Source organism: Ciconia boyciana, chromosome 27, assembly GCF_034638445.1.
Source record: "Ciconia boyciana chromosome 27, ASM3463844v1, whole genome shotgun sequence".
NCBI lineage: Eukaryota > Metazoa > Chordata > Aves > Ciconiiformes > Ciconiidae > Ciconia > Ciconia boyciana.
The window spans coordinates 2457520-2484644 of record NC_132960.1 but is presented as its reverse complement, the minus strand read 5'-3'; the positions used below and the strand labels follow the sequence as shown (position 1 = coordinate 2484644).

General features: G+C 72.3%; 2 protein-coding genes across 2 annotated transcripts; one reads left to right on the top strand and one right to left on the bottom strand.

Moving 5' to 3' along the window:
• On the top strand, positions 1-19071 carry TNS2 (tensin 2). The gene is given in 29 exon segments (XM_072847086.1): positions 1-163; positions 1339-1447; positions 1642-1679; positions 3004-3039; positions 3189-3227; positions 3320-3369; positions 4713-4884; positions 6125-6175; positions 6274-6396; positions 6989-7053; positions 7254-7337; positions 7905-8017; positions 8609-8669; positions 8758-8833; positions 9799-9928; positions 10128-10193; positions 10289-10405; positions 11005-12436; positions 13168-13577; positions 13661-13789; positions 15129-15221; positions 15292-15369; positions 15613-15690; positions 16796-16863; positions 16905-16993; positions 18468-18523; positions 18526-18535; positions 18659-18688; positions 18800-19071. Coding segments are annotated over 29 exon segments (4011 nt in total). The 5' UTR covers positions 1-97; the 3' UTR covers positions 18942-19071.
• Positions 19072-19544: 473 nt separating this feature from the next.
• SPRYD3 (SPRY domain containing 3) lies at positions 19545-25387 on the bottom strand. The gene is made up of 10 exons (XM_072847520.1): positions 25247-25387; positions 25075-25150; positions 24860-24984; positions 23845-23980; positions 23546-23734; positions 21092-21241; positions 20955-21009; positions 20346-20468; positions 20073-20230; positions 19545-19888 (listed from the first exon to the last, which is right to left on the bottom strand). Exons 1-10 carry the CDS (start codon positions 25372-25374, stop codon positions 19754-19756), a joined length of 1275 nt encoding a protein of 424 aa, XP_072703621.1. The 5' UTR covers positions 25375-25387; the 3' UTR covers positions 19545-19753.
• Positions 25388-27125: the final 1738 nt, after the last annotated feature.

Below are 27125 nucleotides of genomic sequence, written 5' to 3'. Positions count from 1 at the left end.
CCCATCCTCGGGCCGCCCGTCGGTCCCGGAGCCGCTCCCGGAGCCGGTCCCGGTCCCCCCGGTCCCCCCGGCCCCCCCGGCCCCCCGTCCCGCCGCCATGAAGCCCCCGGGCGCGGTGGGGACGCTGCTGCGGGCGCTCGGCCGCCGCGCCGCCGGCGACGCGGTAGGGCGGGGGGGGGGGGGGGTCCTCCGGGGGGGGGAGCCCGCGTGGGGGGAGGGCGGTGTCCCCCGTGGGGAGCGGGGTGCAGGGGCGGGGGGGGAGGAGGAGGAATTGCGGCGGGACACACCCTCCCCCCCCGCGGGTGCCCCCGGCTTTGCCCGTGGGACCCCCGCGGTCTCGCCCAGCCGCCCTCCCCACGCGTGACGCGAGTTGGCCGGGGCTCAGCCCAGCGGGCTGTGTTGGGGTGGCGGTGCTGCTGCAGACCCCCCCTCAAGCTGCTTTCCCACGCGCCCCTCCCACGCTGCCCCCACTCGCCCCCCGCCTCCCCTCCCCTCCTCTCTTCCCACGCTCCCCCACCCCCACGCCCCCCACTCTCCCCCTTTTCCCACTTTCCCTCTTTTCCCACGCCCCCCGTCCCCTTTTCCCGCTCTCCCCCTTTTCCCACGCTGCCCCCCCACTGTCCCTCTCTCCCACGCCCCCCGCCCGTGGGAACCGGCGGGGCCGTCCCCAGGGGCCGGGCCGCTCCCGCCCCCGGGGCCCCGTTTCCTGGGCTGGTCCCGGCCCCGCTTCCTGCGGCGGGACACGGCGTCCCCGGCCCGGGGCCAGGACACGGGGGGACACGGGGGACACGGGGGACGACACGGCGGGGGGACACGGGAGGGAGCCACGGGGGAGGGCGCGGAGGGGACACGGGGGGGGCCCTGGGGACAGCCGGGCGCGGGGCAGCCCACGCTGTTGGTACCCACGGCCCCCCCCGGCTCAGCCCCCTCCCGTGGGGGGAGGGGGGGTGTCCGTGCCTCAGTTTCCCTCCGGGGGGGCTGCGGGTGTGTGTGAGGCAGGGACGGCGTGGGTCCGTGTGTCCCTGCACGGTGGGGTGACACGTGTGTCCGTGTGTCCGTGCATACATGGACGTGGCGTGTGCGTCCGTGTGCCCCTGTGCCCGTGGGCATGACATACGTGTCCGTGTACACGTGGGGGTGTGTCTGTGTCCGTGTGTCCCCGCACCCGTGGGGTGACGTGTCCGTGTGTCCCCGCACCATCAGAGTCCCCACACGGCGGGGGGGGGGGGGCACTGGTCCCTACATCCCCGTGCCCACCCATGCCTGTCCCCCCCCCCCCGGTCCCGTCCCCACGCCCACGGGTGCCGGTGCCCACGCCCACGGGTGTCCATCCCGCAGCCCCGGCAGCCCCCCGTGCCCCACAGCTTTCGGGAGAAGGCGTTCCGGCGGGGGGGGGCGTGCGCTGCCTGCCGAGAGCCCCTCGGCCCCCAGGGCCTCGTCTGCAGAGGTGAGCCCCACGGCCCCACGGCCCCACGGGGGGGAGGCAGGGGGGGATGCGAGGGGGCGTTGGGGGGAAGCAGAGGTGGGGGTGCTGGGGGAGGCTGGGGGGATGCTGTGGGGAGTGGGGGGTTACTGGGGGTGCTGGTGGCCTGGACTGGTTTGGGCTGGGGGGGTCCTGATGTCCTTTGTGTCCCCCCGCAGTGTGCAAGATCACCAGCCACAAGAGATGCGAGGCGAAGGTAGGGGGCGGGGGGCGGTTGGTGGCCCAGGGGGTGACAGTGTCGTCGTCCCCCCCACTGTCGGGGTCCCCAGCGTTGGGGGGCACACGCAGCCCCCTGTCCGTCCCCATCCCCCCCCCCAGCAGGATGCTCTGGGTTGGGGGGTGTCACATCGTCCCCGTCCCCCCCTCGCAGCCCCCCCACCGTTGTGCAACGCTGGCCTTGGCCGGCGGCCCGGGGCTGCAGCTGGACAAACCGCGGGACAGACGGACACGGGGGGGGGGGACGGACACGGGGGCCGGGGGGACGGGGACAAGGGGTCAGTGTCCGCCCAGGCAGGAGCACCAAGGTCCTGGGAAGGAGCAGGGTCCCCCCCATCCCCCCCCCCCCAAGTAAAACGCGGGGTCCCCATGGGACCAATACTGGGGGGGGGCAGGGGGGACGCTGCTGCCCCCCCAGCATGGGGTGGGGGGGTCCCAGATGCCTGGGTTCCCCCGGATTTAACACCCCACCGTGCCTCAGTTTCCCCCCTCGATGGGGAAGCAATGAAGATTGGGGGGGGCCTCTTGCTTGGGGGAAACTGAGGCAGGAGCCCGTGAAAGGCCCCCTGTGCCGCCCGCGCTATATTTAGCCCCGGCCCCCCCGCCCCCCCGCCCGGCCCCGGCCGCATCAACCGCAGCCCCTGTCCCGGCGGGGCGCCTGCGCCAAGAACAACACGGGGGGCAGAGACGGCGGGGAGGGAGGGGGTCCTGCTGGGGGCCTCCGGGCGGTCCCACTGATGGGGGGGCTGGGGTCCCTCCGTGGGGTCCCACTGCCGGGGGGCTGGGGTCCCTCCGTGGGGTTGGGGACCCTCTATGGGGCTGGGGTTCCTCTGTAGGGTTCTGCAATGGGCTCCCTGCTTCAGGATATGGGGCTGGGGTCCTGCTATGGGGCTGGGGTCCCCCTCTGGGGTCCCTCTATGGGGCTGGGGTCCCCCTCTGGGGTCCTGTTCAAGGTGTGGGGTTGGGGACCCTCTATGGGGCTGGGGTCCCCCTATAGGGTTCTGCCATGGGCTCCCTGCTTCAGGATATGGGGCTGGGGTCCTGCTATAGGGCTGGGGTCCCCCTCTGGGGTCCGTCTATGGGGCTGGAGTCCCCCTTTGGGGTCCTGTTCAAGCTGTGGGGTTGGGGACTCTCTATGGGGCTGGGGTCCCCCTATAGGGTTCTGCCATGGGCTCCCTGCTTCAGGATGTGGGGCTGGGGTCCTGCTATGGGGCTGGGGGCCCTCTGTGGGGCAGGGTCCTGCCCTGGGCTCCTGCTATGGGTCCCGTTTGGGGTGCAGGGTGACCCCCCCTTGCTCCCTACAGGTGGCATCCCCGTGCCAAGCTCAGCCCCCCGAGCTGGTAAGTGCTGGGGGCCGGTCCCGGCACGGGGGTCCCCCCGCGCCCCCCCGGCTGCGGGCAGGAAAGGGGAAACTGAGGCAAGGCCCCGCGCCCCACGCCGGGCAGCTGGCCCCCCCGCGCTCCCCCCACAGCCCGCTCTGCCCCCCCAGAGGAGGAACACGGCCCCCGCGCGACGCAGCGAGCACCTGGTGAGTCCCCTGGGCCCCGTCCCTGTCCCCCCTCCGTGTGTCCCGTGTCCCCCCCGTGGGCCAGGGCCCCCATGACCCCCTGTGCCCCCCAGGGCTCCACCAAGTCCCTCAACAGCACCCGGCAGCGGAACACCCTGCCCAGGTAGGGGAGGGGCAGGGTGGGGGGAGCCCAGGGGGTTATGGGGTGCTGGGGGAGCCCAGGGGGTTACAAGGGGTGCTGGGGGGGCATCCCGAGGGGCTGTGGGGTGCTATGGGGTGGGAGAACCCAGGGGGCTATGGGGTGCTGGGGGGGGCAGGGGGCTATGGAGTGCCATGGGGTGGGGGAAGGCCAAGGGGTTATGGGGTGCTACGGAGGGGGAGCCCAGGGGCTGGGGGGTGCTTGGGGGAGCCGGGGGGCAAGGGATGCTCCAGTGGGTGCCGTGCCCCGGGGTGGGTGGGTGCCTCGGGGATGTGGGGGGTGGGTGCTGTCGCCTGGGGTGGGTGGGTGGGTGCCGTGGCCCGGGGTGGGTGCCCCGGGGATGTGGGGGGCGGGTGCCGTGGCCCGGGGGCAGGTGCTGTCGCCTGGGGTGGGGGTGCCGTGGCGCAGGGGCGGGTGGGTGCCCCGGGGATGTGGGTGGGTGGGTGGGTGCCATGCTGCAGGGGTGGGTGCTGTCGCCTGGGGTGGGTGGGTGGGTGCCGTGGCCCGGGGCGGGTGGGTGCCCCGGGGATGTGGGGGCGGGTGCCGTGGCCCGGGGGTGGGTGCTGTCGCCAGGGGTGGGTGCCGTGGCGCCGGGGTGGGTGGGTGCCCGGGGGATGTGGGGGTGGGTGCCCTGGGGGTGGGTGCCGTGGCGCAGGGGTGGGTGGGTGCCCTGGGGGATGTGGGGGTGGGTGCCGTGCCCCAGGGGTGGGTGCCGTGCTGCAGGGGTGGGTGCTGTCACCTGGGGTGGGTGGGTGGGTGCCGTGGCCCGGGGGTGGGTGCCCCGGGGGATGTGGGGGCGGGTGCCGTGGCCCGGGGCGGGTGCTGTCGCCTGGGGTGGGGGTGGGTGCCCCGGGGGATGTGGGGGGTGGGTGCCGTGCCCCAGGGGTGGGTGCTGTGCCCCTGGGGTGGGTGGGTGGGTGCCGTGCTGCAGGGGTGGGTGCTGTCGCCTGGGGTGGGTGGGTGGGTGCCGTGGCCTGGGGCGGGTGGGTGCCCCGGGGATGTGGGGTGGGCGGGTGCCGTGCCCCAGGGGTGGGTGGGTGGGTGCCATGCTGCAGGGGTGGGTGCTGTCGCCAGGGGTGGGTGGGTGGGTGCCGTGGCCCGGGGCGGGTGGGTGCCCGGGGGATGTGGGGGTGGGTGCCGTGCCCCGGGGGTGGGTGCTGTCGCCTGGGGTGGGGGGTGCCGTGGCGCAGGGGTGGGTGGGTGCCCGGGGATGTGGGGGGGCGGGTGCCGTGGCCCGCGGGTGGGTGCCCCGGGGGATGTGGGGGGTGGGTGCCGTGGCGCAGGGGTGCAGGGCCCCGTGCCCCCAGGAGCTGCAGCCTGGAGCAGGTGATGCAGCGCCCGTTCGACTTCGACCTCACCTACGTGACCGAGCGCATCATCTGCCTGCGCTTCCCGCGGGGGCTGGAGGAGCCGCGGTACCGCGGGCACCTGCGCGAGGTGGCCCACATGCTGGCCTCCCGCCACCGCGACAAGTACACGGTGAGGGGCGCCGGGCCGCGGGGGCCAGCGGGGACCCCAGGGGCAGGGTGGGGACAGGACAGTGGGGTCCGTGGGGACAGGATGGGGACAGGGGGGTGGGGTCCATGGGGACAGGATGCTGTGGTCCATGGGGACAGGACAGTGGGGTCCATGGGGACAGGATGGGGACAGGATGCTGTGGTCCATGGGGACAAGACAGTGGGGTCCATGGGGACAGGACACTGGTCCATGGGGGCAGGACAGTGGGGTCCGTGGGGACAGGATGGGGACAGAGGGGTGGGGTCCGTGGGGACAAGACAGTGGGGTCCATGGGGACAGGATGGGGACAGGACGCTGGTCCAGGGGGACAGGACAGTGGGCTCCATGGGGACAGGATGGGGACAGGGGGTGGGGTCCGTGGGGACAGGATGGGGACAGGGGGGTGGACGTTGGGGTCCCCAAGGGCAGGATGGGGACAGGACAGTGGGGTCTGTGGGGACAGGATGGGGACAGGACGCTGTGGGTCCATGGGGACAGGACAGTGGGGTCCGTGGGGACAGGATGGGGACAGGGGGGTGGGGTCCGTGGGGACAGGATGGGGACAGGACAGTGGGGTCCATCAGGACAGGATGGGGACAGGGGGCTGGACGTTGGGGTCCCCAAGGGCAGGATGGGGACAGGACAGTGGTCCCTGGGGACAGGGCACAGGACCATGGGGGCAGGACTGGGGCAGGACATGGGGTCCTGGGGCCAGCGTGGGAGCAGGACACCAGGGCCCCCAGGGGCGGGACAGGAGGTCCCTGGGGACGGGATGGGGCCAGGACACCGGGGTCACCAAGGGTAGGACACGGGGGTCCCCAGGGCGAGGTCCCCAGGGTCCCCAGGGCCATTGGGGTCCCCAGGGGCAGGGTATGGGCGTCCCAGCTGTGGGGCTGGGGCAGGGCATGGGGGTCGCAGCCGTGGGGCAGGACACTGGGGTGCCCAGGGGTGGGACATAGGGGTCCCCAAGGGCAGGACACCGGGGGTGCCAGCTGTGGGGCAGGACACCAAGGTCCCCCATGGGGCAGGAGATTGGGGTCCCAGCTGTGGGGCAGGGTCCGGCATCCCCTGGGTGCAGGGTCCGGCGTAGCTGGGGCTGTGCCTCAGTTTCCCTTGTGGGCACTTGGCCGGGGGACCCCCCAGACCCCCCCTGACCCCCAAGACCCCCACGACCCCCCGGCCCCCCAGACCCCCTGACCCCCCTCTGCCCCCCACCCCCCAGCTCTTCAACCTGTCGGAGAAGCGCCGGGACATCGCCCGCCTCAACCCCAAGGTGAGGAGGGGCTCCTGGGGTGGGGTGGGGGGGTCCCGGGGGGTCCCAGGGGGCTCTGGGGGTCCCCGGGGGCCCTGGCGCTGACCGTGCCCCCCCAGGTGCAGGATTTCGGGTGGCCGGACCTGCACGCCCCCCCCCTGGACAAGCTCTGCTCCATCTGCAAGGCCATGGAGGGCTGGCTGCGGGCGCACCCCCAGCACGTGGCCGTGCTGCACTGCAGGGTGGGGGGCCATGGGGGCCATGGGGGGCTATGGGGGGCTATGGGGGCTGGGGGCCATGGGGGGCATAGGGGGCTATAGGGGCTGGGGGCATGGGGGCATAGGGGGAACTGGGGGCCATGGGGGACTATAGGGGCTGGGGGGCATGGGGGGCTATGGGGGGCTATAGGGGCTGGGAGGCCATGGGGGGCTATGGGGGGCTAAAGGGGCTGGGGGGCATGGGGGCACAGGGGCAACTGGGGGGCCATGGGGGACTATAGGGGCTGGGGGGCATGGGGGGCCATAGGGGCCTGGGGGGCCATGGGGGCATAGGGGAACTGGGTGGCCATGGGGGGCTATGGGGGGCTATAGAGGGCTGGGGGGCATGAGGGGCTATGGGGGGGCTATAGGGGCCTGCGGGGGGCCATGGGGGCATAGGGGGAGCTGGGGGGCCATGGGGGCACTGGGAGGTACCGGGGGCACTGGGAGGTACTGGGGGCGCTGGGGGTGCTGGGAGGTACTGGGCGGCACCGGGGGTGCTGGGGGTGCTGGGGCTCAGAGGCCGTCCCAGGGGGCAGGGGGGCTGAGGCTGGGGGTCCCTGACCCCCGCCCCCAGGGCAGTAAGGGCAAGGCGGGCGTCATCGTGGCAGCCTACATGCACTACAGCAAGGTGTCGGCCAGGTAGGGGGGCGGGGGGGCAGGGGCATGGGGGCGGGGCGTAGGGGTGGGTCCGGTGGGGTTACGGCGGGCAGGGGGATATGGGGCGGGTGGAGGGGGTGAAAGGGGGGGTACGGGGGGGTATGGGGGGGCATGGGGTTTGGCGGGGGTGTCGGGGGCCGTGGGTCCCCCTCCCCACGCAGGGCCCTGCCGCCCCCCCCCAGCGCCGACCAGGCCCTGGGCACCCTCACCATGAGGAAGTTCTGCGAGGAGAAGGTGGCGGCCGCCCTGCAGCCCTCGCAGAGGAGGTGGGGGCACGGGGGACATGGGGGCACGGGGGGACATGGGGGCAGGGGGTGCTTGCAGGGCAGGGGCTGATGGGGGGGGGGCTGATGGAGCGATGGGGGCAGGTCCCCACCTCCCTGCCTGGGTCAGGGTGCTGGGGTGCAGGGCGTAGTGGGGCGCTGGGGCTGTTGGGGTGCAGGGTGCTGGGTGCCGGGGTGCTGGGAGCAGCTGGTACAGGGGTGCTGGGGTGCAGGGAGCTGGGTGCTGGGGGTGCTGGGGCTGTTGGGGTGCAGGGTGCTGGGGTGCAGGGGGAGGAGAGGTCTGGGGGAGCAAGGGGCCAGGGGAGCTGGGTGGTGGGAGCGCAGGGGTGCGGGGTGCTGGGGGTGCAGGGGTGCTGGAGCTCTTGGGGTGCAGGGTGCTGGGGGAGGAGGGTGCTGGGGTGCAGGGAGCTGGGTGCTGGGGGCGCTGGGGCTGTTGGGGTGCAGGGGTACAGGGCGCTGGGGCTGTTGGGGTGCAGGGTGCTGGGAGCAGCCGGTGCAGGGGTGCTGGGGCTGTTGGGGTGCCGGGTGCCCAGCTCCCTCCTGCCCCAGGTACATCGAGTACTTCAGCGGGCTGCTCTCGGGGAGCATCAAGATGAACAGCAGCACCCTCTTCCTGCACCACGTCCTGCTGCCCGCCCTGCCCGCCTTCGAGCCGGGTGCCGGTGAGTGGGGCAGGCAGGGCCCCCCCGGGGCAGGCAGGGACCCCCCGAGGGCAGGCAGGGACCCCCTGGGCAGGCAGGGAGCCCCCGGGGCAGGCAGGGACCCCCTGGGCAGGCAGGGACCCCTGGGGCAGGCAGGTACCCCTGGGGCAGGCATGGACCCCCTGGGCAGGCAGGGACCCCTGGGGCAGGCAGGGAGCCCCCGGGGCAGGCAGGGACCCCCTGGGCAGGCAGGGAGCCCCCGGGGCAGGCAGGGACCCCTGGGGCAGGCAGGGACCCCCCCGAGGGCAGACAGGGACCCCCCGGGGCAGGCAGGGACCCCCTGAGGGCAGACAGGGACCCCCCGGGGCAGGCAGGGACCCCCCCGAGGGCAGGCAGGGACCCCTGGGGCAGGCAGGGAGCCCCCGGGGCAGGCAGGGACCCCCTGGGCAGGCAGGGAGCCCCCGGGGCAGGCAGGGACCCCCCCGGGGCAGACAGGGACCCCCCGAGGGCAGACAGGGCCGACAGGGCCCCCCCGGGGCAGGCAGGGACCCCCCCGGGGCAGGCAGGGCCCCTCCCCAGCAGAACCCCCCAAGGCTGATCCCCCCCTTGCAGGCTACCAGCCCTTCCTGAAGATCTACCAGTCCATGCAGCTCGTCTACACCTCGGGGGTCTAGTGAGTGTGTGCCCCCCCCCCAGCCCCCCCTGCGCCGGGCGGGGGGTCCCGGGGCCCCCCCAGACCCTCGCTCCCCCTGCACCCACAGCAGCACCTCCGGCCCCGGCCCCCAGAGCCTCTGCGTCACCCTGGAGCCCGCCCTGCTGCTCAAGGGGGACGTGATGGTGAGCAGGGGGGCGGGGGGGCGGGGGGTGCAGGGGGGCGTGCGAGGGGGTGTGCAAGGGGGCGTGCGAGGGGGAGCGTGCGAGGGCGGTGTGCAAGGGGGCGTGCAAAGGGTGTGCAAGGGGGTGTGCAAGGGGCGTGCGGGGGGGTGCGAGGGGCGGCGTGCGGGGGGTGCAAGGGGTGTGCAAGGGGGTGTGCGAGGGGGTGTGTGGGGGGGTGCGAGGGGGCGTGCGGGGGGTGTGCAAGGGGGTGTGCAAGGGGGCGTGCGGGGGAGCGTGCGAGGGGGCGTGCGGGGGGTGCAAGGGGGTGTGCGAGGGGGTTGCGGGGGGCGTGCGAGGGGGCGTGCGAGGGCAGGCGTGCAAGGGGGTGCAAGGGCGGGGGAAGGAGGGTGTGCAAGGGTGGGTGTGCGAGGGCGGGGTGTGCAAGGGGTGCACGTGCAAGGGGTGCACGTGCGAGGGTGGGGTGTGCAAGGGTGGGTGTGCAAGGCGTGCACATGAAAGGGTGGGGTGTGCAAGGAGGGGGATGCAAGAGGTGCCCGTCCAAGGGATGCATGTGCAAGGGGGGGGGCGTGCAAGGGGTGGATGTGCAAGGGTGGGGTGCGCAAGGAGCACACGCGTGCAAGGGGTGCGCGTGCAAGGGGTGCGCGTGCAAGGGGCGCGGGTGCAAGAAGCGCACGCGAGGGGTGCGTGGGTGCGCATGCAAGGGGCGCGTGTGCAAGGGGCGCGTGGAAGGGGTGCGCATACGAGGCGCGCGTGCAAGGGGCGTACACGCGAGGGGCACGTGTGCGAGGGGTGCACGTGCAAGGGGTGCGTGTGCGAGGGGTGCCGGGTGGAGGGGGCCCCGCACGGCTGCGGGGTCCCGCCCGTGCAGGCGTGCCCGGTGGTGGGGGGGGTGGGGGGGTGTCCAGGGTGCGTGTGCACAGGCCGGGCCTTGCACACGCGTGTGCGCTGAGGCGGTGCCCCCCCAGGTGAAGTGCTACCACAGGCAGAGCCGCGGCCCTGGGCGCGAGGTGGTTTTTCGGGTGCAGTTCCACACCTGCACCGTGCACGGCTCCCAGCTCGGCTTCCGCAAGGACGAGCTGGACGAGGCCTGGAGAGGTGGGGGGCCGGGGGGTCGGGGGGCTGGGGGGTTGGGGGGCACGGGGGCTCAGGGTGCTGCAGGGCCGTGGAGCGGCGAGGAGGGGGGTGGGAGGGGTGCGAGGGGGGATTTGGGGTGCAGGGAGCTGGGGGTGCAGAGAATGGGGGTGGGCCGTGCCCCCCACTGCCCCCAAACCCCCTCTGTGCGCGTCCCCCCCAGACGAGCGCTTCCCCTTCGAAGCCAGCGTCGAGTTCGTCTTCTCCTCCGGCCCCGAGAAGATCAAAGGTGTGTGTGGGGGGGTGCTGAACCCCTGGGGACCCCTGGTCGGGCCCCCCCCCCCCGCCAGGCACCCACGGCCGCCCCCCCCGTGCCCCCCCCAGGCTGGGAGCCCCTCCGCAGCCACCCCGCCGTCTCCATCGACTACGGCGTGGGGGACCCGGCCGTGCGCTGGGACTCGTACGAGGGCTTCAACCTGCACCACGAGGACAGCCGGGGGGGTAGGGGGGGGCCGGGGGGCGGCACGGGGGTCCCCACGGCCCTGGGGTCCCCCCCCGTGGGCACAAGGGTCCCCCCCCTTCGTGGGCTCCCTAATGGACACGCGGGTCCCCCCCCTGGCCAGGGTCCCTGCATGGAAATGCGGGGGGGGGTGTGGGTGTGTCCCCGGCCCCGGGGTCCCCGCATGGGCACTGGGGTCCCCCCCCCATCCTTGGGGTCCTCACGTGGGTACATGGGTCCCCCCCCGTCCCCAGGGTCCCTGCATGGAAATGTGGGTGTCCCCCCCGTGGGCACAAGGGTCCCCCCCTCATCCTCAGTGTCCACTTGGGTCCCCCCTTCCTGGGTGTCCCCGCAGGGGCAGGAGGGTCCCCGTGTCCCCAGAGCCCCCCCGGACACACAAGTGTGTGTGTGTCCCCCTTTTCGGGATCACAGCCCAGCCTCGCGGGTGTCCCCCCCCTTTTCTGGGGGTCCCAGTCGGGGGAGGGATGTCCAGGGGTGCGTGAGGGGGGGATGCCCGGGGTGGGTACCCGGGGGTGCGGGGGATGCCCGGGGGCGGTGCCCGGGGGTGCGTGGGGCTGTCCCCCACCGTGCCCCCCCGCAGAGCTCTCGCACACGCGGGGGCCGCTGGACGGCAGCCCCTACGCCCGGGTGCAGAAGAAGCGGGCGTCCAGCCCCTGGACCCCCGGGGGGGGCACCGAGTCCCCGCCGCCCCCCCGCCCCCCCAGCGGCGGCGAGGCCGGGGCCGAGCCCCCCCCCAGCCGCCCGCCGCCCCCCACCGCTGCCGAGCGCCGGGAGCTGGAGCAGCTGCTGGGGGGCTTCGGGGTGCGGGGGGCACCCTTGGGGGAGCGGGAGACCCCCATCCTGGAGGATGAGCACCCCGATGTCGCGCCCTGCGGCACCCCGGCACCCTATGGGACCCCGACATCCCAGGGGACCCCGACATCCCAGGGGACCACAGCACCCTACGGGACCCCAACATCCTATGGGACCCTGACATCCCATGGGACCCCAACATCCCACGGGACCCCGACATCCCATGGGACCCCGGCACCCTATGGGACCCCGACATCCCATGGGACCCCAACATCCCACGGGACCCCAACATCCCATGGGACCCCGGCACCCTATGGGACCTCAGCACCCTATGGGACCCCGACATCCCATGGGACCCCAACATCCCACGGGACCCCAACATCCCACGGGACCCCGACATCCCATGGGACCCCAGCACCCTATGGGACCCCGACATCCTATGGGACCACAGCATCCCATGGGAGCCTGACACCCTATGGGACCCCAGCACCCTATGGGACCCCGACATCCCAGGGGACCCTGACATCCCACGGGACCCCAGCACCCTATGGGACCCCAACACCCTATGGGACCCCAACACCCTATGGGACCCCAGCATCCCACGGGACCCCGGCACCCTACGGGACCCCGGCACCCTACGGCACCCTGGCCCCCTCCCTGTGCCGCCGGGCCAGCCTGGCCCCCCCCTGCTCCTGCCGCCACCGCCCCCCCGGCCCCGCCAGCCCCGAGGGACCCCGCTGCGGGGCCGAGGGGAGCCCGGAGCGGCGGCAGGGGGGGCCCGGGGGGGGCTACGAGGGGCCGGGGGGGGGCGAGAAGCGGGGGGTGCACCGCTCGCTCTCTGAGGGGTTCCCTCCCTGTGGCTACGGGCGCCAAGCGGGGGGCTACCTACTGCTGGAGGAGCTGGCCCCCCTTTGCCCCTGCCAGGACTGCCAGGGCTGGGGGGGCGAGGCCCCCCCCCCGCTGCCCACCCCTGCGCTTTATGGGGTGCGCTTAGAGCGGGGGGGTGAAAACTGGGGGTCCCCCCGTCGCCCTCCGGCCCCCGGCGAGGCCCTCGAGCCCCCGCTTGCCCCGTTGCGGCCGCCCCGGGCTGGGGTTAGGACAGGGCCCCCCGGCCCCCCCGGCCCCCGGGACCCCTACGGCAAAGTGGGCTACGACCCCCCGGGCTGGAAGCCCGCGAAGGCTACGGCATCCCTGGGCAGCCGGACCCCAGGAGCCCACCGGTGAGGGGCTGGGGGGGCACGGGGCGGGTCTGGGTGTAGGGAGTTGGGGGGCTTGCTGGGGGCAAAGGGGCTAATGGGGGTACGGGGCTAGCGGGGTGTGTTGGGGGCTGGGAGTTTGTTTGGGGGCTAGAGGGGCTGGGGGGTTTATGGGGGGCTAGTGGCCACAGAAGGGCTTGGGGGGGCTTGTTGGGGGTAAAGGAGCTAATGGGGGTAGTAGGGTGTGTTGAGGGGCTGGGGGCTTATAGGGGGCTAGTGGCCACAGAGGGTCTGGGGAGGGTGCTAGGGGTGCAAAGGGGCTACTGGGGGCGGCTTGCTGGGGCTAGTGGGGCTTGTTGGGGGCTAGTGGCCGCAGAGGGCTGGGGGGGCTTGCTGGGGGCAAAGGGGCTAATGGGGAAGGCTAATGGGGCTTGTTGGGGCTAGTGGCCACAGAGGGGCTGGGGGAGGCTAATGGGAGGGGCTAGGGGTGCAAAGGGGCTACTGGGGGGCTACTGGGGTGTGTTGGGGGGCTCGTGGCCACAGAAGGGCTGGGGGGCTGCAAAGGGGCTGCTGCGGGGGGCTTGCTGGGGGCCCCCAGAGGGGCTGACGGGGGGGGGGCGCTGAGTGGGGTCTCACCCTCCCTCTCTGCCCCCCAGATCGGAGGAGCCCGGGCGAGGGGGGCCCTGGCGTGGGCCCCCCGAAGGCCCCAGCTCACTGCGCCGGCCCCCGGGACCTGGGTGCGGGTGGGTGCCCTGACACCCCAGACCCCCCAGCACCCTCCGCCGGGGCCCCGCCGAGCCCCCTCACCCAGCGCCAGCACCGCCGTGGGCCCGGCCACCCCCCACGGCCTCCAGCCCCCCTCGCCTAGCAGCAGCACCCATGGGTGCCCCGGGGGGGTGCCGGGCTCCCAACCCCCGCCTTCCCCCTGCCCACGGCGTACTACGAGCCCCCCGCCGCAGCCCCCTGCCCGAGAAGCGGCACCCAGCAGCACCGGGGGGCCCCGAGATCGAGCATCCCCCCCAACACGTCTCCTTCGCCTCCGAGCGCAGCCCGGGGGGCACCCATGGGTGCCAGGGCCCCCCCGAGGCGGAGGCACCCGCCAGCGTCACTTTTGTGCAGGATACGTCCAAGTTTTGGTACAAACCCGGCCTCTCGCGGGACCAAGGTACGGGGGGAGGTGGGGGGGTGGGCTGGGGACCCCCCCACCCAGGGGCACCCAGGCGAGTGGGTGACGGTGGGGTCCCGCAGCCGTCGCCCTGCTGAAGGGGAAGGCGCCGGGGTCCTTCCTCATCCGCCACAGCAGCTCCTTCCAGGGGGCCTACGGGCTGGCGCTGAAGGTGGCCACGCCGCCCCCCCACTGCCTGCCCCCCAGCAAAGGTAGGGACCCCCCCTCGGCATCACCCCTCCCCCATGGCACCCCCAAATCCTGGGCTGCCCCCCCCACCCCGCGGCTCCGGTGCATCCCTGGGGGTCCCCGTCCCTTCCGGGTGCCCCAGCACCCGCAGGGGCCCTGGGCACCCCATAGAGCCCCCCCATCACCCCATGTCCCCAGCACCCGCAGGGGCCCTGGGCACCCCATAGAGCCCCCCCCCCACCCCATGTCCCCCAGCACCCGCAGGGCCCCTGGGCACCCCATAGAGCCCCCCCAGCACCCCATGTCCCCCAGCACCCACAGAGCCCCTGGGCACCCCATAGAGCCCCCCCCAGCACCCCATGTCCCCCAGCACCCGCAGGGGCCCTGGGCATCCCATAGAGCCCCCCAGCACCCCTAGAGCCCCTCAGGACCCTTGAGCACCCCATAGAGCACCCAGCACCCCCAGATCCCCCCCGGGCCCTTGGGCACCCCATAGCCCCCCCCAGCACCCCCTAGAGCCCCCAGCACCCCCAGAGCCCCCTCAGGGCCTTTGAGCACCCCATAGCCCCCCCAGCACCCCCTAGAGCCCCCAGCACCCCCCAGAGCCCCCCAGGGCCCTTGGGCACCCCATAGAGCCCCCCAGCACCCCTAGAGCCCCTCAGGGCCCTTGAGCACCCCATAGCCCCCCCAGCACCCCATAGAGCACCCAGCACCCCCCAGATCCCCCCCCGGGCCCTTGGGCACCCCATAGCCCCCCCCCAGCACCCCTAGAGCCCCCAGCACCCCCCAGAGCCCCCCAGCACCCCCTAGAGCCCCCAGAACCCCCCAGTGCCCCCCAGGGCCCTTGGGCACCCCATAGAGCCCCCCCCAGCACCCCCTAGAGCCCCCTCAGGGCCCTTGAGCACCCCATAGCCCCCCCAGCACCCCATAGAGCACCCAGCACCCCCCAGATCCCCCCCCGGCCCTTGGGCACCCCATAGCCCCCCCCAGCACCCCTAGAGCCCCCAGCACCCCCAGAGCCCCCCAGCACCCCTAGAGCCCCAGAACCCCCAGTGCCCCCCAGGGCCCTTGGGCACCCCATAGAGCCCCCCCAGCACCCCTAGAGCCCCCTCAGGGCCCTTGAGCACCCCATAGCCCCCCCAGCACCCCATAGAGCACCCAGCACCCCCAGATCCCCCCCCCGGGCCCTTGGGCACCCCATAGCCCCCCCCCAGCACCCCATAGAGCACCCTGCACCCCCGGGCACCTCCACAGCAGGGTTTGGGGGTGCAGCAGCAGGGTCTGGTGTGAACCCAGGCATCCGGGGCCGGGGGGTCGGGGTGGGGGGCACCCATTGGCGCTGACCTCCCGTGCCCCCCCCAGGGGACCCCCAGGAGCAGCTGGTCCGACATTTCCTCATCGAGACGGGACCCCGGGGTGTCAAGATCAAGGGGTGCCAGGACGAACCCCACTTCGGTGAGGGGAGGGGGGGTGCGGGGGGTCCGGGTGTGTGTGGGGGGGGCTCCCTGACACCCACCCTCCGCAGGGAGCCTGCCGGCGCTGGTGCTGCAGCACTCCATCACCCCCATCTCCCTGCCCTGCGCCCTCCGCATCCCCAGCAAAGGTAGGTGACACCCCCGCCCCCCAAAACCCGTGGTGCCCCCCCCATGTCACCCCCCCACACACCCCGCGCTCTGCCCAGCACCCTGCGGTCCCCAAACCATTACACCCCCCCATTCCCCTTCCAGACTGAGATGGGGACCCAGACCCCGGCCCCCCCAGAACTCCCCTCCCCCAAATCCCCCCCCCCAGCCCCGGGGGGGGCGGGTGTCCTGGCGGTGGCCCCAGGCTGTCCCTGCCCCCCCAGACCCGCTGGAGGAGAGCCCGGAGCTGCCCGTGCCCCCCAACATGAGCACGGCCGCAGACCTGCTGCGCCAGGGAGCAGGTGGGTGCTGGGGGGCACGGGGAGGGGGGTGCTGGGATGGGGGCACTGGGATGGGGGCACTGGGAATGGGGAGGCACTGGGATGGGGGCACTGGGATGGGAGCACTGGGGGGGGGGCACGGGGGGGCACTGGGATGGGGGTACTGGGATGGGGGCGCTGGGAATGGGGGCACTGGGAATGGGGGCACTGGGATGGGGGCGCTGGGATGGGGGGTACTGGGAATGGGGGCACTGGGAATGGGGGCACTGGGATGGGAGCGCTGGGATGGGGGGCGCTGGGATGGGGGGCGCTGGGATGGAGGCACTGGGATGGAGGCACTGGGATGGGGGCACTGGGAATGGGAAGGGGGCACTGGGATGGGGAGCGCTGGGATGGGGAGCGCTGGGATGGGGAGCGCTGGGATGGGAGCGCTGGGATGGGGGCACTGGGAATGGGGGCACTGGGAATGGGGGCACTGGGATGGGAGCACTGGGAATGGGGGCACTGGGATGGGGGCGCTGGGATGGGGGCGCTGGGATGGGAGCACTGGGAATGGGGGCACTGGGAATGGGGGCACTGGGAATGGGAGCACTGGGGGGAGCACTGGGATGGGGGTACTGGGATGGGGGCGCTGGGAATGGAGGCACTGGGAATGGGGGCACTGGGATGGGGGCACTGGGAATGGGGGCACTGGGAATGGGAAGGGGGCACTGGGAATGGGGGGCACTGAGAATGGGAGCGCTGGGATGGGGGCGCTGGGAATGGGGGGCACCGGGAATGGGGGCACCGGGATGGGAGCACTGGGATGGGGGCGCTGGGATGGGAGCGCTGGGAATGGGGGGCACTGGGATGGGGGCACTGGGAATGGGGGCACTGGGGATGGGAAGGGGAGGCACTGGGAATGGGGGGCAGTGGGAATGGGGGGCACTGGGAATGGGGGCGCTGGGACTGGGGGGCACCGGGATGGGGGCGCTGGGATGGGGGCGCTGGGATGGGGCGTGGGGCTGTGCCCAGCCCCCCGGGCGGCTCGGGGGCCGTGGTGTCCCCAGTTGGGGCCGGGGGGGCCGCACCCCGCTTTGGGGACCCAGGGCGGGGGGCGCCGGCCCGGCCCCAGCGCTGCCCGCAGCCTGCAGCGTGCGCTACCTGGGCTCGGCCGAGACGGAGTCGCTGACGGGGCCGCAGGCGGTGGCCAAGGCCACGGGCACGGTCCTGGGGGGCGGCGGCCCGGGGGGCAGCGGCCCGGGGGCGCCCCCACCCCCCCCCCCTGCACCGTCCACTTCAAGGTGTCGGCGCAGGGCATCACCCTCACCGACAGCCAGCGCAAGTGAGTGACCCCCCCGCACCCAGAGACCCCCCGGCACCCACAGACCCCCCGGCACCCACAGACACCCCCCGCACCCAGAGACCCCCGGCACCCAGAGACCCCCCGGCACCCACAGACACCCCCCGCACCCAGAGACCCCCCACACACCCAGAGACCAACTCCAGCACCCACAGACACCCCCCGCACCCACAGGACCCCCCGCACCCAGAGACCCCCTGCACCCACAGACCAACTCTGGCACCCACAGACACCCCCCCCCCCCGCACCCACAGACCCCCCGGCACCCAGAGACCCCCTCCGCACCCACAGACCAACTCTGGCACCCACAGACACCCCCCCGCACCCACAGGACCCCCTGCACCCAGAGACCCCCCTGCACCCACAGACCAACTCTGGCACCCACAGACACCCCCCGCACCCACAGACACCCCCTGCACCCACAGACACCCCCCGCACCCACAGGACCCCCCGCACCCAGAGACCCCCGGCACCCAGAGACCCCCCCGCACCCACAGACCAACTCTGGCACCCACAGACACCCCCCGCACCCACAGGACCCCCCGCACCCAGAGACCCCCTGCACCCACAGACCAACTCTGGCACCCACAGACACCCCCGCACCCACAGACACCCCCTGCACCCACAGACACCCCCCGCACCCACAGACCCCCCGCACCCAGAGACCCCCTCCACACCCAGAGACCAACTCTGGCACCCACAGACACCCCCCCGCACCCACAGGACCCCCCGCACCCAGAGACCCCCCTGCACCCACAGACCAACTCTGGCACCCACAGACACCCCCCGCACCCACAGGACCCCCGGCACCCAGAGACCCCCTCCACACCCACAGACCAACTCCAGCACCCACAGACCCCCTCCCCGCACCCACAGACACCCCCTGCACCCACAGACACCCCCCTCTGGCACCCACAGGACCCCCCCGCACCCAGAGACCCCCGGCACCCAGAGACCCCCCCGCACCCACAGACCAACTCTGGCACCCACAGACACCCCCCGCACCCACAGGACCCCCCGCACCCAGAGACCCCCCGGCACCCACAGACCAACTCCAGCACCCACAGACCCCCCTCCCCCGCACCCACAGACCCCCGGCACCCAGAGACCAACTCTGGCACCCACAGACACACCCCCGCACCCACAGACCCCCCGCACCCACAGACACCCCCCACACACATGCACAGACCCTACCTGACACCCACAGACCCCCGGCACCCACAGACACCCCCCCGCACCCACAGACGCGTGCCCCCCGGTAAATGGGGGTCCCGACCCCCACCCAACCCCAATTCCCCCGGTAAATGGGGTGTCAGCATCATCATCCCCCTGGTAAATGGGGTCCCGACCCCACCCCCCGGGAAAATGGGGGTCCCAACCTCCCCCAACCCCAACATCCCCCGGTAAATGGGGGTCCCACCCCCAACACGCCCCCCCTCACCCCTGTCCCCCCCAGGCTCTTCTTCCGCCGCCACTACCCTGTCAGCAACGTCACCTACTGCAGCACGGACCCCAGGACCGCAGGTGACAACGGCGGGGGGCCACACATGGGGGGGGGGGACGGGGACACGCATTGGGGGGGGGCACACCCATGGGGGGGGTCCCCTGGCTAATTAGGACCCCGCTAATGAATACCCCCCCCCCCAGGTGGACAAATCCGGATGGCACCACCTCTAAGTAAGTACCAAAGGGGACCCCGCGGGGGGGGGACACGATGCTGTGACACCCCCCCAGGGTGGGGACCGGCTCGGGACCCCCCACGGCTCTACCCCCCCCCCCCCCCCCCAGGATCTTCGGCTTCGTGGCCAAGAAGGCGGGGGGGCCGGGGGGGAACGCCTGCCACCTCTTCGCCGAGCTGGACCCCGAGCAGCCGGCCTCCGCCATCGTCACCTTCATCACCAAGGTCATGCTGGGCACCCACCGCAAGTGAGGGGCCCCCCCGGGACCCCCCCTCGCCGGGGGGCTGCTGGACACACACCCCACCCCCACCCCCCCATGTGCTGTGGGGCAGCAGCCAGGCTGGGGGTCCGACCCCCAGCACCGTGGATGGAGGAGAAGGGGGGGGGGGGGGTGATAGGAGGGGCCCCCCCCGCCCCCCCACAAGGGGGGGGCTTCCCTAGGGAAGCCCCCCTTGTGGGGGGGGCAGTGGGGGGGTCAGACAGCAATAAAGCAAAGTCTATTTTTGTCTAAGAAAGGATTTATATGAGGTTTAGTCAGACGTCTCTAATATATATATATATATTATATAGGGGGCGCGGAGCTGGGGGGGGCGGACCCCCCAATTTTCCGACCATGTGCAAATGCCACCAGAGAAACCAAAACCGTCTCACAGGCCCCTTCTTTCGGCGCCACCCGGGCCGGGGGGGGCCCAGCCCCTGCCCCCCCCCCAGTGTCAGGGGGTCCCAGGATGGGGGGGGGGGTGGTCCCGGGAGGAGGGGGTCCCAGGGGTTACATTCACAGGGTGGGGGGACAGTGACACCATGGATTTGAGGGGAGGGGGAGCAAGGGGGTGTACCCCCCCAAAGGACCCCCACTACACAGTGGGGTGATGGGAGGGGTCCCGCAGCCGCACAAAGGAGCACCCACGGGTGGGGAAGGGCAGGATTGAGCCCCCCCCAATAACACAAAGACGGGGGGGGGGACGACACCCACCCCACTGCCGGGGGGAAAGGCCTTAAAGTGCACGGTGGGGGGGGGCGGGGGGAGGCCCGGCAGGATCAGGGGTGCCCCCCCCCCAAAATCCTAACCGCTGAGGGGGTGCAGGTCGACCTTGACCTTCCCGCCGCTGCTGAGCACCCCCACGGTGGGGAAGTACCCCCCGGGGGGCACCACCGCCTCCTTCTTCCCGATGATCTTCCCGTTGCGGGTGAAGAACACCTTGGGGGGGGCACACACATGGGGGGGCCACACACACACGGGGGGCATTAGGGGCTCAGGGCATCCCCCCCCCCTCCCCCAAATCCAGCGGGGTGCGGGGGCGATGCCCCCAGCCCCACACTGCAAAGGGGACCCCAGTGCTGTGGGGGGGGGGGGGGGTTTCGGGGGGGGGCTGCCCTCTTACCACCACCTTCTTGCCCTCGTGCTCCTGCTCCATCTCCTCGCCGTCGTCTTCCTCCTCCTCCTCCTCCTCCTCCTCCTCCTCCTCCTGGTGCAGGTACATCACGTTCCGGACGGGTTTGGGCTTCACCTCCGCCGTGTCGCAGGGGTCGTCGCTGTCACCTAAAAATGGGGGGGGGGGCACGACGGGGACACACAACACCACACACACACACATGTGCCACCCTGCCATGCCCCTCTCCGGTCCCCCGGGGGTCCCTGGCCCCCCCCCCCGTACCTTCGCTGTCCAGGATGTAGTCGCGGGGGAACATGATGCCGCAGCCCATAATGTCACCCTTGTAGCAGCGGGGGCCGAAGGGGTCCCCCACCCCGCTGCCGTGGAAGATCTTCCCGCCATCGGGGGGGGGGACACACACACAGTGTCACAGTGACACCCCCCCCCGGCCAGGATTCTGCCCCCCCCCCTTCCCACCCTGCAGGGCTGCCCCCCACCAAGGGGGGACAAAGTGGCGCAGGGACAGGGCTGGGACAGGAGGAGGAGGAGGATGAAGGCTTGGGGGGGGGGCAGTCGCCATGGATCTGGCCTGTGTGGTGTTTTGGGGGGGACACGGACACGGGGGGAGGGGGGTCAGGGCCAGTACAACCAGTACAACCAGTACAACAGACCCAAACCACTGGGGAAAAGGGTGGGGGGACAACGACACGACACTGATTGCTGAGAACCCCCCACACATCCCAGGGTGGGGGTCCCGGACCCCCAAAATACCCCTTGGGGGGGTCCCCACGTTTAAGGGGGGGTCCCCATTTTGGGGAGGTATCCCCGTTTGGGGGGGGTATCCCCGTTTTGGGGGGGTATCCCCGTTTTGGGGGGGGGGGTGCTCACCCGCATGATACGCCACCGAGCCCCTGCTCCAGCCGGGATGGCGGTTTTTTGGGTAATCCTGGGGAAGAGGAAGATGGGGGGCGGGGGGATGAAGGCTCGGGGGGGGGGGTCAGCGGCCCGGCCCCCCCGGCCCCCCTCACCTTGCGGGCCAGCCCCAGGGCGATGTAGCACTTCTCCCCCGGGTCCACGATCTCCACCTCGAAGTAATGGCTGCGGGTGCTGAGGGGGCGGCGCGCCTGCGCCAGCCCCACGTCCACGATGCTCTTCCCCTTGCCCACGTACTCCAGCAGCTGGGGGGGCACGGGGGGGACACACGGGGGGTTGGGGGTGCACCCCCGCACCCCGCCATCGGCGAGGGGAAGGGGAGGAGGTCGAAGGAGGCGGGGGGGGAGAGGTGCTGGTGGTGTCCCAAAGGGGGGGGCAGAAAGCTGGGGGCCACCCCAAAGTTGGGGGGTGGGGGTCCCAAAGCTGGGGGCGTCCCAAAGTTGGGGGTGCAGGGGGTCCCAAAGCTGGGGGTCCCAAAGATATGGGGGCACCCCAAAGCTGGGGGTCCCAAAGCTGGGAGAACACCCCAAAGCTGGGGGGTGCAGGGGTCCCAAAGCTGGGGGCACCCCAAAGCTGGGGGTCCCAAAGATAGGGGAGCACCCCAAAGCTGGGGGGTGCAGGGGTCCCAAAGCTGGGGGAGCACCCCAAAGCTGGGGGGTCCCAAAGATAGGGTGGGGCACCCCAAAGCTGGGGGTGCAGGGGGTCCCAAAGCTGGGGGCACCCCAAAGTTGGGGGTCCCAAAAATGGGGGACACTGCAAATCTGGGGACACACATGCCAAACTTGGGGGGATGACAGCCTAAACGTGGGGGTCCCAAACCTGGGGGGACACACCCCAAACCTGGGGGTGCAGCATCCCAAACCTGGGGGGTGACACCCCAAATTCGGGGGGCCCAAATATAGGGGGGGCCCTCCCAAACTTGCAGAAGAGCAAGCTCCCAAACACATGGGGACCCCAAACCTGGGGGGCAATGTCCTAAACCTGGGGGGGAACACCCCAAACCTGGGGGGGCAGTGTCCTAAACCTGGGGGGGGACACGACACCCCAAACCTGAGGGGGGGGCACACATCATGCTCCCAGCCCCCCAGAACAGGCGACCTCCCCAAGGGGACATGGGGGGGACACACACGGGGCCGGCCTCGGCCCCCCCAGCAGTGCCGGGGGTGGGGCTGGGCCCCCGGCCGGCGGTGCCGGGAAGCGGGTGGGAGCGGGGGGGCCGGGGCTGTTTACGCCACCGAGGGCGGCCTGGGCCCGCGCCCACATTCCTGCCCCCCCGGGCCGGGGGGGGGGCCGGGAAAAAAAAAAACCCTTTGAGAGCCGCAAAACATCCCTTTTCCCCCCAAAACTGCTGGGGAAGGGGGGCCGCGGTGCCTGGGTGGAGGGGGCTTGGCATGGGGGTGTCCCCCCAGCACCCTACTGGAGCCACGGGGGGCCACAGCCCCCAGCTGAGCTCCGGGAGGGAACGGCCGAAAAATGCGGGGGAAAATGAAAAGGGAAGGAGTCGGTGGCGGGGGGTCCCTGGGCATTGCTGGGGACCCCCCGTGAGAAATGGGGGGAAACTGAGGCACGGGGGTGGGGGAACCCAGGCACCGAGGGAGGGGAAACGGGCACGGGGGGTGGGGGAGAGCCAGGGCACGATGGAGGGGGGAACAGGAGGGTCCTCTGCATTGCTGGGCAAGCCCCCCCCCGCGGGAAATGGGGGGGAAACTGAGGCACGGGGTGGGGGGGGGGGGGACTGAGGCACATCGCGGTGCGGCCCCCCTCCCACAGCAGCCAGGGATGAAGTTCCAGGCACCCTGACCCCCCCAAGCTTTTTTTGGGGGGGGCCCAGCTCCACGCCCCCGCCGCGGTTAGCGCCGGCATTGTTCGCCGGCAGCGGGTGGCACTGGAGCCGGGGGGGGATGGGGGGGGGGCAGGAGGGGCTGAGCGTGGGCTGCTGGGGGGGGCGATGGAAAATGGCCCCCGGCGATGAGCTGCAAACCCTTAAAACTCGGGGGGGGTCGGGGCCGCGGGTTTTGTTTTCGCAAAGGGCGAGGGGGGCCCCGCCGAGCTGCCTGCCCCCCGCAGCCGGCACGGCCGGCCCTCCGCCCCCTGGGAAAGCGCTGGGGCCCCCGGCCCCCCTTAAAGTGGGGGGGGGGGGGACAGGGCCGGCTCCCGCGTGGAGTGCTCTGCCGTGATTTTGGGGGTCCCACTGGGGGGGGTGTGTCTGCTGGGGGGGGACACACGGACACACGGCGGGTCCCAGGCAAGGGCGTCCCCACCTAACGACAGAGATCGGAGCGAGCCCCCCACCCGATCATCCATTCTGGGGGGAAACGCCCCCTTTTTGGGGCTCACCGCGGGACTCGGGGTTTCGCCTCTCCCGGCGTGGCCCCCCCCCCCCCTTTTCCACTCTCAGACCCCAAAACCCCGCCGCCGCCCCCCAAAAGCGACTTCGCGCCAACGCCGGCGACCCCGAGACGCGCGGTACCCCCGCTACCTGGCGCTGGGGGGGGGGGAACTCCTGAAGACCCCCGTCCCCCCGCTAAAACGGGGGGGGCCGCACTCACCGTGCCGCAGACCTTGACGTCGTGCAGCCGCCCCCACTCCTCCTCGTAGCTGTCCACCATCATGGCGCTGTCGTCCTCCTCCGTCCCCAGCTCGGCGTGGAGGTGCAGCCGTACCTCCTCCCCCAGCGAGTGCATCCCCACCGCCGGGAAGAGCCCCTCGGGGGACAGCGGCATGACGGTGGAGCCCACCTGTGTGTTCGGGGGGGGGGGGGACATAAAAGGACGTGGGGGGGTCAGGAGATGGCTCCGGAGAGGGGCGATGGTGAAGCGATGGCGGACGGAGGCGGCGGGGGTCTCACCCTCTTCCCGTTTTTGGTGAAGAAGACCTGGGCCGTCTGCACCTCGAAGGAGACCAGCTCGATGCCGCAGCCGATGCGGTCGCCCGAGCTGCACTTGGTGCCGAATTGCCGGCCCTTGGCTCGGCCGCTGTACAGCCTGGGGGGGGCGGGGGGGGGCTCAGCACGGGGGGACGGGAAAGAAAGAAAAAAGAAAAAAAAAAAAAAAAAAGGGGTGGCCAAGCCCCTTCTGTGTCCCCAGCTCCAGCGTCCCCCAGACCCAATGCCCAGCAGCAGAGCGAGTCCCGGCAGCCCCCGGGTCCTGGTGACCCCCCAAATCCCAGCGGCCCCCCAGGTACCAGTGGCCCCCCCCACATCCCAGCAGCCCCCCAGTTCCAGGTGGTCCCCCAGGTCCCGGCAGCCCCCCAGGTCCCGGTGGTCCCCCAGGTCCCGGTGGTGTCCCACAGGTCCCAGCGGTCCCACAGCTCCCAGTGACCTCCACAGGTCCTGGCAGCCCCACAGGTCCCGGCAGCCCCACAGGTCCCAGTGACCTCCACAGGTCCTGGCAGCCCCCAGGTCCCGGCAGCCCCCAGGTCCCAGTGACCTCCACAGGTCCCGGCAGCCCCACAGCTCCCAGCAGCCCCCCAGGTCCCAGTGACCTCCACAGGTCCTGGCAGCCCCCAGGTCCCGGCAGCCCCCCAGGTCCCAGTGACCTCCACAGGTCCCAGCAGCCCCACAGGTCCCAGTGGCCCCCCAGGTCCCGGCAGCCCCCCAGGTCCCAGTGACCTCCACAGGTCCTGGCAGCCCCACAGGTCCCAGTGACCTCCACAGGTCCCGGCAGCCCCCCAGCTCCCAGCAGCCCCCCAGGTCCCAGTGACCTCCACAGGTCCTGGCAGCCCCACAGGTCCCAGTGACCTCCACAGGTCCTGGCAGCCCCCCAGCTCCCAGCAGCCCCCCAGGTCCCAGTGACCCCCACAGGTCCCGGCAGCCCCACAGGTCCCGACAGCCCCCCAGCTCCCGGCAGCCCCCCCCCCCTCACTTCCCGTCATCGGCATGGTACGCCACGGAGTCGGGCAGCCAGCCGGGCTGGTGGTCCAGGCTGTAGTACTGCGGCACCAGGCCGACGGCGATGGTCCCCCGCACCCCGCTGTCCACGATGGACACCTGGGGGGCGACAACGACAAAACCCCTCAACCCAGCGGGCGCCGAGACCCCCAAATTAGGTGGAAAAACCCCCCCGGGACGAAATTTCACCTCGAAGTAGTTGTTGTCCCTGGTGAGCGGCCGCGGTGCCACGTAGCAGCCGACCTCGCCGGAGTTCCCGTGATAACTGGGGGGGGGACACACACAAACCACGGGCGCCGGTTACCCAGGGTGGGGTGGGCACCCACGGGGGTGGGCACCCACGGTCTCCCCGCGGGGGTACCTGAGCGTGTCGCCGTCCACCAGGATGTGCTTGGCGCGCTCCTGGTAGCGGACGGCCCGGACCTCCCGGATCTCCCGGATGCGCCGGCGCCAGTTGAGGAACCTGTAGTGCAGGTTCAGGTCATCCATGGCGAGGGGAAACCTGCGGGGGGGCGGCGGTCAGGGCCCCCAGGGACCCCCCGGCCCCTGCCCCCCCCCCCTTTGCCATTGCTGGGGTCCCCCCCAGCACCCCCATATCATCACCCCCCCCCAGGCAGCTCTGCATCTTCGCCCCCCAACCCCATTCTGAGCCCCACCACCCCCCCATACCCGGAGCCCCCCATGCTCATCCCCCCATAACTGGGTGCCCCCCATACCCCCACACAACCAGACACCCCCCGACCCTCCCCAACCGCGTCCCCCACACCAGCCCGCCCTCCCAGCCCCACAACCAGGACCCACACACGCTCAGCCCCCCCCCCCAACCGCGTCGCCCCACACCCGGGTCCCCCCACACCCGGGTCCCCCATACCCAGCCCCCCATACCGGGGTCCCTCCGCCCCAGGGCCCCCCGCCCTCACCGGCCCGGCCCTGCCCGCCCCCTCCATGGGCTCCGCGCTCCAGCCGCTCCCGGCCCCGGCCCCGGCCCCGCCGCCCTCACTCACATCCGGGGCCCCGCGCTTCTTCTTCCTCCTCCGCCTCCTCCTCCTCCTCCCGCCCCGCCGCGCCGCTCAGCCAATCGAAGCCCGGCGCGCCCCGACTGACGGCTGGTTACGCCAATCGAAGGCCGGAGGAGAGGGCGGGGGGGCGGAGCCCGCCGGGGGTGTGCGGAGGTCACATGACCCCGCGGGTCTGGGATGGGCGGGGGGAGAGGGCGAGAGAGCGCCCCCTAGCGCGGGGGCGGGGAACAGCGGGGAGAGCGCTGGGGGCACCGGGGGACTGGGGGACTGGGGAGACTGGGGAGACTGGGGTGTGCGCTGGGGGCACTGGGGAGACTGGGGGACTGGGGGACTGGAGATACTGGGGAGACTGTGGTGTGTGCTGAGGGCACCGGGGGGACTGGGGGGACTGGGGCCACTGGGGAGAGTGGGGATACTGGGGATACTGGGGATGCTGGGGATGCTGGGGTGTGCGCTGGGGGCACTGGGGAGACTGGGGATACTGGGGATACTGGGGATGCTAGGGTGTGCACTGGAGGCATTGGTGAGACTGGAGATACTGGGGAGACTGGGGATACTGGGGTGTGCGCTGGGGCCACTGGGGAGACTGGAGGGACTGGGGGGACTGGGGGAGACTGGGGAGACTGGGGGATACTGGGAATGCTGGGGTGTGCGCTGGGGCACTGGGGAAACTGGGGATACTGGGGATACTGGGGTGTGCGCTGGGGGGACTGGGGGATACTGGGGGATAGGAGGGTGTGCGGTGGGGGCACTGGGGGAGCCTGGGGGATACTGGAGCATTGCACTGAAGGCACTGGGGGAGACTGGGGGCACTGGGAGATAGTGGGGTGTGCACTGGGAGGACTGGGGCATGGCACTGGGGGCACTGGGGGGCAGTGGGGTTATATACTGGGAACACTGGGGTTATATACTGGGAACACTGGGTCTGCGCTCCAGTGCATCACACTGCGGGGCACTGGGTGTGCACTGGGGGGGACTGGAACATCGCACTGGAGGACACTGGGCTCTGTACTGGGAGAACTGGGGCGCTGCACCGGGGAGGACTGGAGACTTTGTACTGGGAGCACTGGGGAATACCGGGGTCTGCACTGGGGGCACTGGGGGGCACTGGGGGGCACTGGGGTTATATACTGGGAACACCGGGGCCGCGCTCCAGGGTGTCGCACTGGGGGACACGGGCCTCCGTACTGGGAGAACTGGGGCTCTGCACTGGGGAGGACT